The sequence below is a fragment of the Paralichthys olivaceus genome, chromosome 24 (assembly GCF_024713975.1).
Source record: "Paralichthys olivaceus isolate ysfri-2021 chromosome 24, ASM2471397v2, whole genome shotgun sequence".
NCBI lineage: Eukaryota > Metazoa > Chordata > Actinopteri > Pleuronectiformes > Paralichthyidae > Paralichthys > Paralichthys olivaceus.
The window spans coordinates 11,775,445-11,790,008 of NC_091116.1; the positions used below are offsets into that span (position 1 = coordinate 11,775,445).

At 43.0% G+C, this 14,564-nt stretch overlaps 2 protein-coding genes across 5 annotated transcripts in view; one reads left to right on the plus strand and one right to left on the minus strand.

Annotated features, from left to right (window-relative positions):
* kcnh7 (potassium channel, voltage gated eag related subfamily H, member 7) overlaps positions 1–321 on the minus strand; it is a 50,648-nt gene extending 50,327 nt beyond the window's left edge. For all 4 annotated transcript variants that reach the window (XM_069520665.1, XM_069520663.1, XM_020104497.2 and 1 more), the window contains exon 1: positions 96–321. In XM_069520665.1, the coding sequence (XP_069376766.1) occupies positions 96–171 (76 nt within the window). In that variant the 5' untranslated portion in view covers positions 172–321. The remainder of the gene's footprint in view (positions 1–95) is intronic.
* Positions 322–6,602: 6,281 nt separating this feature from the next.
* Positions 6,603–9,435, plus strand: LOC138407056 (uncharacterized). Its single transcript, XM_069521404.1, has 2 exons — positions 6,603–8,559; positions 8,677–9,435. Exons 1-2 carry the CDS (start codon positions 6,643–6,645, stop codon positions 9,184–9,186), a joined length of 2,427 nt encoding a protein of 808 aa, XP_069377505.1. The 5' UTR covers positions 6,603–6,642; the 3' UTR covers positions 9,187–9,435.
* The last annotated feature ends 5,129 nt before the right edge of the window (positions 9,436–14,564 follow it).

Consider the following 14,564-nt stretch of genomic DNA (forward strand, 5'->3'; position numbering starts at 1 on the left):
GAGGGAGTGAGCGGGAGGTGGTTTCCTGGTGGATAAGTGATGTGAGGATGCAGCAGAAGAGACACAAAGGAGAAGAGCGCAAGAGAGGTACTCACTTTGTCCCTCGAATTTGCGAATAATTACTCCCAGGAAGGTGTTTTGAGGCGCAACATGACCCCTCCGGACAGGCATTGTGCTGCTCCAGAAGAAAAACGCAGGGATGGATGAAAATATTTGGCTGAGCACGGGAAAATGAGCCTCTCCAAAAAAAACACCAAGTTCTAGCGGGTGCCAGGCGCAGCCACGAAGAGGGGGGCTCCCCGGTTCCTTTGTCACCAGTCAGTCATGTTTGTCAGCGGGGAAAACCTCCCTCTCTTCCCCGTCTGACCGGAGCCGTTTCTCCCCCTTTATTCCAACTTGACCCCGCCGGAGCGCATCGCAGCAGCTTCCCCCTGCAGACGTGGAGCTACAGCCGTGCGCACAGACAAGTCGATGCGCCGCCGCTTCACCATCGCTCCTCGAAAGCGTCGTGCACGTGGACGTAGGGGCGTGCGTGTGCATGTGCGTGGGTGGGTGGTGTCTGAGGAGGAGGAGACAGGGCATGCCGTGTAATGGATTACTGTAGCGCGTTACATTACTACGCCCTGTTTTGTGCCATACGCAGGCACATTTACGCGTGGGTTTGTTACTGTGGTCTATTCCCCACTTTATTTACCTCCAATGCACACAGCTGGAAACATTAGATCAACAAGTACAAGATGGTTTATGTTAAAAACACAAAACTGATAAGTTACAAAAGTAAGGATCAAAAAATACGACAACAAATAAGAAAACACAATGACAAGAAAGCACATTGGCAAAAAAGTACACAACAAATCATTAGACAGTGCCTTCATCCAATCGGCAGCGAGCTTTGTTGACACCTTTTCTGTTAATGTTGTTGTGTTATGTGATTTCCAACTAACTTAACTGTCGTGTGCTCTTGTTTGCGAGCGTGCTATGTTATTTGGGATTGTATTTTCTCACTTGTCCCTGGGTTTTCTTATTTACCGTTGTTTTTTCCTATTTGCTTTTTGTGATCTGCACTTAAAAACTATAAAAACACAGGCATTGATCCTCATATTAGAATTTGCATTTTAAAGAAGTTAAGGGGGCAGAACAGTTGTGGGTGACAAATGTCGACTTGGGATGATAAACGTTAACGTGACACACTGATGACTGATAACTTCACACCTGTGACTCACACACCCTGTGGTGCTGCAGAGAGACGTCAGAGCAGCTCAGGTGTATCATGTGTCTCATTACCAGAGAGGCCCCCCCCCGGCCACGGTCCTGTTGGACGGACATGTTTTAAATGTCTTCCGTAGCCTCAGGCCTCAGCTTTTTAAAGGTGACTCTTCATCACAGAGCAGGGAGTGAGATGGCAGCAGGAGGAGGAGCTGACCATGGTGCTGAGGAGCTGCTGCTGAGATCAGATCAACACACTCACATATACAGGGTGGAAGGTCAGGATTAGTTCTATCTATCTATCTATCTATCTATCTATCTATCTATCTATCTATCTATCCATCCATCCATCCACTGGATAACATATAGATTCCTGCAGGAAAATTGTTCGTCCAGCTGCTTTAGATCATCTAATAAATGGATTATATAGGGACATGTTGTTCATGGACAAATTTGAGTCTTGGTGTAATGGCAGCCCCATTACTGTGTTCAAGCAGTTATCTGGAGGTTTGAACATCTCTATTATCCCTCTCTTCTTGTTCCCCCTCCCTGTGTCTCTTTCACTGTCTCACTCACTCTCAGATGTCTTGATTCACATGGGGGAGGCGTCACATGCTGCTTTTTTTGTCGGACACTTTTTTCCTTGTCAGCTGTTTTTGGAAACGGCACAAATTCATTTTTCCTTACATCTTCAAACCTTCCCTCAAATCATTTCGAAAGCCACAGAGAAGATCTATGTTTGCATTAAAAGCTCTCCGCATACCCAGACCTCAATTATAGACTTTATTATTTCATTACTTACAAGAGAAAGGCTCTGGAGGACTGTGGGGAAACAGACGCCTAATGCCTTGGGACCAGGACAGAAGCCACGATGAAGATATAGATCTTAGACTGTTTATAAAGACGGCCAACAACGTCTCCATTTCTTCCCACTATCCAAAAATGAAGCCAAAAACTAAAAACTTAAAACACGTCATAAAATAATTGTGTAAAAATTATGCTTTCGCATGAGCTGCTGGAGAAAAAATAACTGGATCCAATAACTTGAGAAGAATGTCACTCTCCTGACACTCAGTATTTCCCAAGAGACGATGACTGGTGTGATAGAATTGATGACTTGCAGCTAATGAAAAACAGCTAAACTCATAACACAGCAAATATCTCCTCTGAAATGTTCCCAAATCAACCGGCTTTACACTGGAATCCCCCCGTGAATGGCCACTGAGCCCATTTACATTGCTTAATTTTCACTTAATAATTCATTACACCTTTAACAGCATCTTAGGGATAAAACCTAATTTCCTTCTCTTACCGTGACTCATAAGCCTGGCCGGTTTCATAAGGGGCATTAAACAGATTAGCGATGTTCCAGATAAATGGAAAGTAAATACAGTTTTATCTGTTTATAGGCATCAGTTCCCATAAACCACTGAGCTTCATTGCCAGTAGCATCTGGCAACAGATATTCAAGTAGCGTATGGAAACAGGAAGATACAAGGTTTTTGTCACGCCTCAGAAAATTCTGATCATCTGCAAGTGACTTTTAAGTATTTCTGTAGTGTTTGATCAAGCACATTTCGAGTGTTGATGCCTGTGATTTCATTTTGGTTTGTTTCCAGTGATTTAAAATTTAATAAAATAATTGAATACAAGTTTTCTGAGCCTCAACCATTATATAAAAATTTTTATTTATTAGGTTTTAGAAAACACTCTAATGCAGAAGAAAGTGTGATTTAAAAAAACAACAACAATGTCTTTATCATTATTTACAATATCGTATCTGGAATATTTAGGTTTCATTTCTCGATTGTGGGAGGAAGAGGGTGTGATAGCCATCTTTATTTACAGTCTAATGGTACCATGCTGTTTACTTCCCCATGAGACAAAAATATTTCCATGCATACAATCATTTAAAAGTCTGCAAACCAGTTAGAAGGTTGAATATGGTTCGACATAGAATGGCTTCACTCACAAGTCAACACTGGTAAGTCAATTTGCTATTGGTCAGCGGTGTTCTGTGTCAAAGGTCACCAATTTGAACCCATCATAAGCCCCTGCAGGGGAATTAATTAGGCTTATTTAGGCAAGTTTTTGTTGAATTTATAGATTTTACTTTAAGATTTTGCCCTTTTTTGGTAAGAGAGGCTCGAGAGGCAAAAACAATTAAGTTTGTCTGAAGCAACTTCTCGGTTTTAGGCAGGATGGGGTTGTTGTAGGAAGTGGCCAAGTTGAAAAAGGGATAGAGCTGAAGCAGCCTCTTTATAATTGGAGCCGAGTCAGTAGGTGAGTGATTACAGCGTTGCCCTATGGGATCATCAGCATCATTATGATGTATTGAAGGAGGAAAAATGGTTATTAGTGCGAAATCTAACCTTGCCTTGGGCCCTGCTAATTAGGTAGACAAACTGTCACTCTTGTAGCGAGGAGGTCCAGATTCAGCACTGCACGTTGGAGATTAACGCAGCATCACGGATATTGTGACTCGGGAGATTGTGCTTCAACCTGGGTTCAAGCCCTGTTCACAACAAACATCTGTCCTGCTGAACCATCCTGAATTCCCACCAGCTCCCGAGATGTTTAATCCAATGAGAACTTCTCTCTGATATCAATACATCAACGCATAATTCGGCCCCTGCCATCCACTGAAAAATCGCAATGCAGAATTCACCATCCACTTTCACGTCACACAGGATTTACAGGTCAGGTCCTACAAGAGGTTAATTCTCCTGCTTTTGTGATTGTAAGAAAGCCAACATGGCCACCAACAAATCAGTAGTGATTTCCCCTGGTAGTTGTAAAGGACCTCTATTACTACCAGGCATTTTCTCTGACCTTAGCCCAGGATAGAGGCTCAGTGCACTATTGCCTCTGCAGCAATCATTAAATAAACCCTGAGCAGCCTATTCCACTCAATATCAGCTCATTCATGGCTTAAGAGAGTGACAAGCAGCATGTGTGTTTGAGGGTTTGAATATTTATGTATCTGTATCTGTATGAGACTGTATCTGGAGCATCTGGACATCCCTCTGCTGCAAGCTTCTTAAGAGCCGCTCTGCAGGTTTACACACCTCTAGAACATGTGTGCTGCACGAATGGCATTTTGTAAGTGTAGGGGAGACACCACCTGCTCATATTACTTTGTGCATTAATAATAATGTGAGCAAATAATACGAAAATCGAAACGAAAATCCTCTGTTCCCCGAGGTTTCCAAACACAATATAAGACTGTGAGAATATATTAGAAAAACTCTGATGTATTAGTTTATTTTCACACAATTACTCGACATTTGTCTTGTGGTCTTTACACCTACTGGTCATGGCACACTCTTGCCGGAGGCAATAAAAAATACCCATGTATTGTCTACATGATATTTATTTGTGTAATAATTCATATAGCAGAGGGATCTGATGATTGTGACACCAATTAAACTCTGTAGAGACTAATCTGGTTTAGGTACAGTGATAATTTTACTCCTGAAAGTCTGGACCAAGGTCTGAACCAGCATGTCTTTGTCGTCTTTCGTTTTCACACTGTAAAACAAACCAAACCAGGCTTCGGTTTGATCCACACCGAGACCCTCTCCTTGATATAGTGATAATGATGATGCTATGACAGTATTGCACACACATACTAGCCCTATTAGTGTGTTCCTTTGTGAGAAACTAATTCCCTTCCTTGCATTAGCCTTTAGCCTCCTCACTGTTTCTACTCATGCTGCTGGGAGTGTTTTTGAAAGGAGAATATCCTCCCATAAGCCTGACTATCAGCTCTGTTGGTCCATTCATTTTTAGCTTAATCTGTTCAGTATGTGGAGCAATTTAGATCGAGCGGCCGGGCCTTGGCCCCTAATCCACAAATCACTCTGGGGCGAATGGCTGTGTACACCCATGAATGACCCTCTCTTTTCTCCCTACATCTATTTGTGTCTGGTTTTGTTTTTCTGCCCCCTGAACTCCCGCTCTGACTTAAAGCCAGTTCAAGTAAAAAACAGATGAAGAATAACAAGAAAGTCATAGTGTGTCTTATTGTTGTCGGTGCAGTAACTCCTCCATGTTTTGTCCCAGACTTTTTCCACAGCTGGCCCCTTCCACAGATAAATGTCTCACCTTTCCTCATCTGCCTGTCTTGCTATCTTTTGGGAGCTCTGCGGTTCATGGGAACTACGCGCTGGGGACGCAGTGTTGGCGTGTCAGCGATAACCCACGTGTCACTCTGAGATATCGTCAGCGGCTCTCTGTGTACACAGGCATTGTCTTCTGTCAGTGTCGCCATCACAGCTAAACGCCTGTGACTGCACAGCTCATCGCCACTGAGGGGTGTCATCCCAAAGATGTATCACACTGCAAATGTCCCTCTCTCTTTGTTGGTCCACTCGAGGTGCCAAAGGGGAGTGATTCTGACTCAGTGTAGTGTGTACATGTGTGCATCTTTGTGTGTGTACTTGTATGGCTGCACAAAGCTCAGTTTAAATCTGATGGAGGGAGCAGTAGCCAATTTGTAGGGGGGTGAGGGGGATACTGTCCCCTTTAAACCAAAATGACCAATTATCATTTTATCATTTATCATTTTAGTAGAAGCTTCCATTTCCATATAATTTATACACGTCCCAGGCCAGGTCACAGATCAGCTTCTTGTGCCAGATCCCACCACCGAACCCATGAGCACAGCGCTCAGTCCTTTACTCTATAAAGATTCATGCTGACAGACCTGTAGGTAGATGGCAGAAATGCTCATAAAGTTTTCATTTAATATTTATTTTTCATTCATTTAGGGACTTTTACAACCAGTACTTAAAGAAAACAGTGTACTAGCTACAGAGCCCATAAATTACAGTAAATCAAACTCACAATCATCTATTTCTACTTTTCTTGTTCTCCTTCTTTGTTTGGTTTATTGGCAGGTGGCAACCAACATCAATGTGCATAACCGCCATCTACTGTGTCTTCTTCTTCTCCAAACTTCTTCAGAAGGCTTAATTCCCCCTATTTATTTCAAACTGTATTTTCATATTCATATTGTTTACTCTATGCCCCCCCCACACACACACACACAGACACCACTACCACCACTCACCCCACCCCCAAACACCCACTGTTGCCTGGGCAACAGGGATCAGTGACATCAAAGCCACATCGTAGCTATGGATCAAAGCTATGGCTGATAAAAATGTATCAAAGGCATTAAAAGCCCTACCGACCTCCCGAAAGCTATAAAACCCTGACTAAGACATTCAGTCTTCACTTGCAGTACTTGGCTTTGTACACTTTAGTTGAGCTTATTGCTGGTATTTTACAGACAACTTCCATTAGTACGTGTAATTTACTTGGTGTGCTTGGAAATAACTTACAGTCAAGTTATTTTTATTAAAACTGAAACAACGACAAAGAATAAGAGTTTCTCAAGATTTCTTAGCAACTCACAAAGAAAAGAAGACCATGTTGACGTATGCGGACATCGTGCGAGAAGGAAACAGAAGAATCTTGCAGAGTAGTCTGGCTGTAAATAAGCCTGCTGTTTCTGTGATGCCTGTGAAACAAAAGGCTTCATCTAACCTGAAAAGAAAGAAGGGACTCGCTCAAGCCCAACCTGAGCAGCCACAGGTTACAACTGCATCTACATCCACCAAGATGGTTAAGGTGACTCATGAAACTCTTCAGGATTCTACCACAAAGCAGAAGACACTGCACCTGTCTACTGAGGAGAGTCTGAAGAAGGTGGTGAACCTCACCTCTGAGAAGGCGATGGTCAGGCCTAACTGCCCTGGACTCAATGCTAACACAAACAACATGGCAGTGGAAGAGAAGAAGACCATGCCGTTGACGTATGCGCATATTGTGCGTGAAGGAAAGACCTTGCAGAATAGTATGGCTGCAAAGAAGCCTGCTGTTTCTGTGATGCCTGTGAAACAAAAGGCTTCATCTAACCTGAAAAGGAAGAAGGGACGTGCTCAAGCCAAGCCTGAGCAGCCACAGGTTACAACTGCCTCTTCATCCACCAAGATGGTTAAGGTGACTCATGAAACTCTTCAGGATTCTACCACAAAGCAGAAGACGCTGCACCTGTCTACTGAGGAGAGTCTGAAGAAGGTGGTGAACCTCACCTCTGAGAAGGTGATGGTCAGGCCTAACTGCCCTGGACTCAATGCACACACAAACAACATGGCAGTGGAAGAGAAGAAGACCATGCCGTTGACGTATGCGCATATTGTGCGTGAAGGAAAGACCTTGCAGAATAGTATGGCTGCAAAGAAGCCTGCTGTTTCTGTGATGCCTGTGAAACAAAAGGCTTCATCTAACCTGAAAAGGAAGAAGGGACGTGCTCAAGCCAAGCCTGAGCAGCCACAGGTTACAACTGCATCTTCATCCACCAAGATGGTTAAGGTGACTCCTGAAACTCTTCAGGATTCTACCACAAAGCAGAAGACACTGCACCTGTCTACTGAGGAGAGTCTGAAGAAGGTGGTGAACCTCACCTCTGAGAAGGCGATGGTCAGGCCTAACTGCCCTGGACTCAATGCTAACACAAACAACATGGCAGTGGAAGAGAAGAAGACCATGCCGTTGACGTATGCGCATATTGTGCGTGAAGGAAAGACCTTGCAGAATAGTATGGCTGCAAAGAAGCCTGCTGTTTCTGTGATGCCTGTGAAACAAAAGGCTTCATCTAACCTGAAAAGGAAGAAGGGACGTGCTCAAGCCAAGCCTGAGCAGCCACAGGTTACAACTGCCTCTACATCCACCAAGATGGTTAAGGTGACTCATGAAACTCTTCAGGATTCAACCACAAAGCAGAAGACGCTGCACCTGTCTACTGAGGAGAGTCTGAAGAAGGTGGTGAACCTCACCTCTGAGAAGGCGATGGTCAGGCCTAACTGCCCTGGACTCAATGCTAACACAAACAACATGGCAGTGGAAGAGAAGAAGACCATGCCGTTGACGTATGCGCATATTGTGCGTGAAGGAAAGACCTTGCAGAATAGTATGGCTGCAAAGAAGCCTGCTGTTTCTGTGATGCCTGTGAAACAAAAGGCTTCATCTAACCTGAAAAGGAAGAAGGGACGTGCTCAAGCCCAGCCTGAGCAGCCACAGGTTACAACTGCCTCTTCATCCACCAAGATGGTTAAGGAAGCTGAGAGCGACGAGCAACTCAATAACAAGAGGCTGAACTTTGCTGCAATCCTCCTCAGTGAGCTGACTCCTGAAACTCTTCAGGATTCGATCACAAAGCTGAAGACACTGAACCTGTCTACTGAGGAGTGTCTGAAGGAGTTGGTGAACCTCACCTTTGAGAAGGCGATGGTCAGGCCGAAATGCACTGGACTCTATGCCAACATTTGCCACTGCCTCTCTATGGTAAGTCATGCAATCCTTTTACACTGTACATATATAATCATATAATTTCACTGTTTCCCAAGGAATGTGAGTTGAAATTGTCTAAACAAGTTTCTCCTGTGAATTTCTCGTCTATAGGTCAAAGTCCCATCCACAGCCGATCCAACAGTTGTTGTCAGCTTCCAAACTCTGCTTGGTAGACTCTGCCAAACAGAGTATAACAGCATCTTTGGCAGTAATAACCTCAATGAGAAGAGGGAGACAACACTCAGTCGCTCAGTGAGCACCATTCAGTTCATAGCGGAGCTCTATAAGAGAAATCTTCTGAGCCAGGCTGCCATGCACAGCTGCATCAAGGGACTTCTAAATATGAAAGATGCAGAGTCTCTGGAGTGCCTGTGTGAGCTCCTCAAGGTTATCAGCCAGGGTCTTGAGGTGTTAACACCCATGTCAGTCATGAATTCATACTATAACCAGATGGAGGCCATGGCAAAAGATAAGATGTCCCCCAGGATTTCTTTCATGTTGGAGAGCACAATCAAGTCAAGGCAAAATTCATTCTTGGGACTGAAGAACTCTGAAGTTCCTCAGGCCAAGGATATAGCTTCACGCTCAACTGCCTCGTCCAAGTTAGCCTACTGTGGATAAGAAACCATAGATAGAATTGGATCAAAATGCACAAGAAAAGACAACGATCCAGGAGAAGCTGGATGAAAAGGAGCCTGTTTTATTTGTGGAGTCTTCAAGCTCTGCAAGGAGTGACCAAAGATTAATGTCAGTTTTGAAATCTCTGAGGAGGAGTTAAAGGAGATGGAGCAAAGAAAGAGCAGAGTAATTCCTACCACCAAACCCATGACTCATTCTGAGAGACTTCAATAAATTCTTTGTCACTTGAAATTGCAGCGTCACACATCTCCTTGCTCATCACACATAGATCTCAACACGTGCAAACACCTGAGATTTGCACTCAACATACACCTGTGTGCAAAATTAAATGAGGTGGCGATTTCCTTTACAGATGGTGACCACTGCATTTGTTGCAGATATCAGAGCAGCTGGATGTTGCCCAGCTACAGAGACACACGTCACATGAGTCTTGTGGCAATAACGGTCAGTTGGCGTTTAAAGGTCCAGTGTGTAAGATTTAGGTGAAAAGATATATTGGCAGAAATTTAATGTAGAATAATTCTCATGGTGTTTTCACTAGTTTATTTCTTCTAAATTGTATGAATTGTAGTTTTCTTTACCCCAGAAAAGGCCCTTCATATTCAAATACTTTATATTTACATTGAGGGGGGTCCTCTCTACGGAGCCCGCCATGTTTTTTACATTAGTCCAGACTGGACAAACTAAACACTTTTTGAGTTTTTATGACAATTAAAGTCTATCACAGGTTCTTTTTCATGTTTGGAAGGAGAGGCTGAGGTGAGGGGTGTTCAGCTGCAACATGCAATTTCAACACTAGATATCACAAAATTCTACACACTGTACCTTTAAATCTAACTTTTCATCAGAACATTAAAAATGTATCAATGAAGAAGGATGTGTGATATGCAAAAGTCTACGATTCATGATAAACTGAAAATATTGTTGCGTCTTCTCAGCACATAAGCTCAACATTGTCATGCTTTGTTTTCGGTGTTGACAGAGCACACAGACACTGAGACTTTTTTAGACTTGTTGTTGTTTCCGGTGCATGCTAATTACACAAAGCAACGGTAGATACACGTGATGTAAGCTGTGACGTCATTGTTTCCCAAACACTTTTAAATGCACACGTGGATAAACTGGAATGTTAAAGTGTTAAAATGCTGTTTGCATGTGGAGGAGAGGAAAAAGTTTGTTTTGCAAAATATCCACATTCATCCGAACAGGGCATAAGTCTACTTTACAAACTGACAAATGACATTCTTTAATTCTCATTAAAAAATAAAAAAAAAACAGTAAGAAAGGGAATAAGCCTTAAGTTTCAAAAGTACTCCAGTTGCAGAAAGTCTGTTAATAAAATGTCTGGTCCCTCTTAATTGATTGTTTTTTAACTATTATTATGTTAATTTATTGGTGCATACATCTGTATGTGTGACTTACACCTTCATCCGTTTGCACCATGGTCAGTGTTAGTCACATGTTTGTTTGTGTCCCTTACACTCCACCAGGAATTTCAATGTTTTTTTGCATGGATTTGTGAGAGCCTTGCCAGTTCATGGCAGGTTGATGCTTCAGATGGCCCTAACTATTAAGAGGTTATCCCTCAGGCCCTTCTATATGATGGCTCCATTTCTCCTGTTCATTACTGTGCTGTTGTCAAAACCTCTGGACGCTCTCCAGCCAACTGAAGCCATCTCTACCCCCCGCCCCTCTCCTCCGATCCGTCTCCCGCTCGCTCGCTCTCATTCTGTGCCAGCTCCAGCCGATCTGTTGTGTGTGGGGGGGTGATCAGGAGCCAAGGTTGCCATGGCAACGTGTCCGACCCCCATCACTGGATGGATCATCCCTTGGCTCAGTGTAATACACACACACAAAACAGACACAGGAGCCAACTTCACCTCTGCCTCCTCAAGAAGGATTTTCCCTGTTTGATGTCTCGTTCTTTTCACTGCACTTTCTCTTCCTGCGCAGTTTCTCCTTCATCCGTCAGTCGTGTCTGAGAGTCGAGCTGCCGGGTCACACTCCTCTGTGGGATTTCCTCCACTGGCAAGGCATTAGTGTGAGGTCGGTAGCTGGCAAGAATCCCATCCTCCAGGGAAGAATAGGATATGTACAGCTGTCCGAGCAGGAGAGAGGGGTTTTCAGGATTGATACATGTGCTGTGTAATGTAAACCTTGCATGCAGACAGCACAGGGATGCATGCACACACATGCAGACAACAACAAGGTTATTTCTTTACATGCAAGAGTCTCCAGATGGACGGCTCAGAATTTGGCTGCAGCAATGGGAAACCATGGGCCCAACCTGCCTTGTATCAACAGTCCAGGCTGCTGGTGGTGAAATGGGGTAGGGTATATCTTCTTGCCACATGTTGGGCCCTTAATAATAATCAATCATGGCACAGTAGACAGTATGACCACAGTTTAATGAACGTCGGTGGTCTCCCTAGTCCTTAGACGTGAATCCAGGAGAAAACCTTTGAGATCCAATAGAACAGGAGAAGTAATGTTCTTGTGAAATCCACCCATACCACCTGCATCACGTAGTATCAGTTCACCTCTCTGTTCTTCCAAGTACAATACACAAATTTGCCAACTAGTAACAGGATCTAATCTAATTTGAGAGACAGCTGATGAATCAAGGTTACAAACACCTTTGGCACAAATGAGTGGACACAAGTCTGTAGCCACGGAGCCGAATGAAAGGTGAAGGAAATATCATTTCCTCTGAAAGGAACATGGTTTTCCCATAAGCTCAAATATCAACCTCACGGTGACACAAGAGGAAAAATCAGGGTCTTTTGTTGTGGTAAAACATCCAGTAGCTGTTAAGACATGTCACAAAATATCAAAAATGTGAACCGATAAGAAGAACAATTATCAAGGGATTTCTCCATAAAAGAAAACATGCAAACTGTGATCAGTGATTGTGTTCATCTCATACTTAGGTTCCTATAAATGTCTTAAATCATCATCATCCTTTACTCAAGAGCAGCCTCAATCTGCAGTTAGCGTCCTGACCTCTCGCCACTCTGAGTCCAACCTGATGTAGTTGCGCTGCTCTTTCACCTTTAACCTCTTGTCTTGTAAATATAACGATGGCTGAGCAAACACATGATCCTAGCAACAAAGCAATTACAGATTCTGCATACTGTCATTGGTCAGTCAACAAATTCTGAGGACTTGTCACGTAACAATTAACTGTCGTTGCCTGAGTGAGCACAGAGCTGATTTCGCTTAAACAAGGGTGAAAAACAACCAGTAAGCTGTAACCAAAGACAGTCCTTGGTTTACTTGAGTCATCTTGATGTAGTTAAACACAATTAATTAGAGCTGTCAGCAGCCGATGGTGTGACGCCATCAGAAGGCCTCAGTGTAACAAGAGCTGCTGCATATCCAGGGCAGGAGAAACAATAGAAGCGCCCTACAAACTTAGAACAGCAGGATTCAGTTCCTCTTATGGGGCACGTCCAAAAGCAGCTGACCTCATTAGAGCCTGCAAGGTTACGTGGAGGTGAGGAGGGACATCACCTGGAGAATCACCTGGGATAAATTTACATCCTAGCTTTGTTTTTTAAATGTCACACTTTCCTATACGAGCTAAAATTATCAGTGATGCTGCAATCACAACAGCCTCTGCAGGAAGGTGGCTTATTCCCCAACCTGAATATTTCATGAGGTGGTTTCCAGTGAAGCCGGGGGTGTCTCACTGCAAAGGTTGATTAGTGAAGCGTTGCAGTTTTTACAGGTAGAAGGAAATATTACAAGTTAGTTTATAAAGGGTTTTAACAGCTTTTGCTCTATATAACAACTGAAAATACTGAGTTGATGCTGCTCTCTGCTGGTGAAAACACTTCAACACACCTCTGAGGGAAAATTCAAGTTGCAATACCCCAATGTAAAATACTTAAATGCAAGTAAAGTCTAGTATTAAAAATATGAATGTAAATCTATTTATTTGCCACTTTAATGACTCTAAAACTGAAATTATCTTGCTTTTATCAAATAGTTTAGTCTCTTTATTGGACATTTATTTTATTCAAATCAATTGTAATTTATTGTCTATTTAATCACAATTATATAATGATTAGGTTATATTTGTATATATTTATTACAGGATAAAAACCACCAAAAAATGCATAAATTAATAAATCGTTATTCTTTTCTCAGATGTTACATTTTTTATTTCTGTGTCTGTGCTCTATAACCGTGTGATTTTCAAATTGCAAAATTAGCCTGTTTTCCTCTTCTTATTGATTAAAGCTGTTTATGGTGTTTGATTTGATTTTAACTACTTCAAACACACTCAGGCAGTTTAATCTGAAGCAAAGTGATGCTTTGCATTTAATGTTTTTTGACACCACACTATATCTTAAATGCGCATTTTGGTCGACACTGTTTTGACATTTCTTTGTCTTTGCATTACCATGCTCAGGGCTCCACTTCTTCTTCTTCTTCTTCTTCCTTCTTTGACCACAAGAGTTGGGACCAGACCAAGAGCTGCATGGGCACAAGGAGGAATTATATTTGTTATGAAGGGTTTTAGTTATCGTGCAGGTTGTTTCCCCCTTTTGTTTTCAAATGGTTTGATCAATCAGTATATATGTCTCCCAGTGGGTGGCAGTAAAGCACCTGTGAGCTGGTTTGCTAACTGCCATTAAACCAAAAAGAAGATTTAAGCACCATATGATGATAATTGAACAAACTCCCATAACATAGAATAATCTCATCAGAATGATAAAATACAGATCCTATGTCTGCGTTTACACGAAACTCCCAGAAACTTGACTTGAAAAAGTTCAGTGCATATTTTCACCATAACACAAAATAGCACATGCAATTCTGATCCTTCTATTCATTTACAAGTCAGGTTCACTGAGGGGGGGGCAGCACCAACACACAATCACAGGTTTTGGATGACCTTGAGGTCGCAAGCTTGATTTCATCAGATGACTTGAATCGTTTGCTGCCGGAGAAGCTGAGAATCCCCGGCTGTCAGTCTCTCTCCCTCTGTCTGCCTCCTTCTCTCCATCACTCTGGTGCATCTGTGCCGTGGAGCCCCGGCAGGAGGCGAGAGGCCTCATCCTGTCTGGAGAGGCCTTGGAGGATGAGTGGTGGCCTGAGCTCCCCTCAGACATCCTGGAGTAGCCCTGTTTAGCCATAGATAGCGGCTAAGTGCCCTGTTAGTTCACTCTATCTCCAGCCCTTCAAGATCCAATCCCAAGAGCTACTTAGAGGATTCTGTGCAGCCCCCCCCCCATAAAGTAGCCGAGCTCAGAAAAACACATTTATTACACCAGGGAGCTTTACAGGTTTCCTCACCTGTTACGAGCCATCGCCTCCTCATATACTGCAGCTTTATAGACCCCTGCTACATT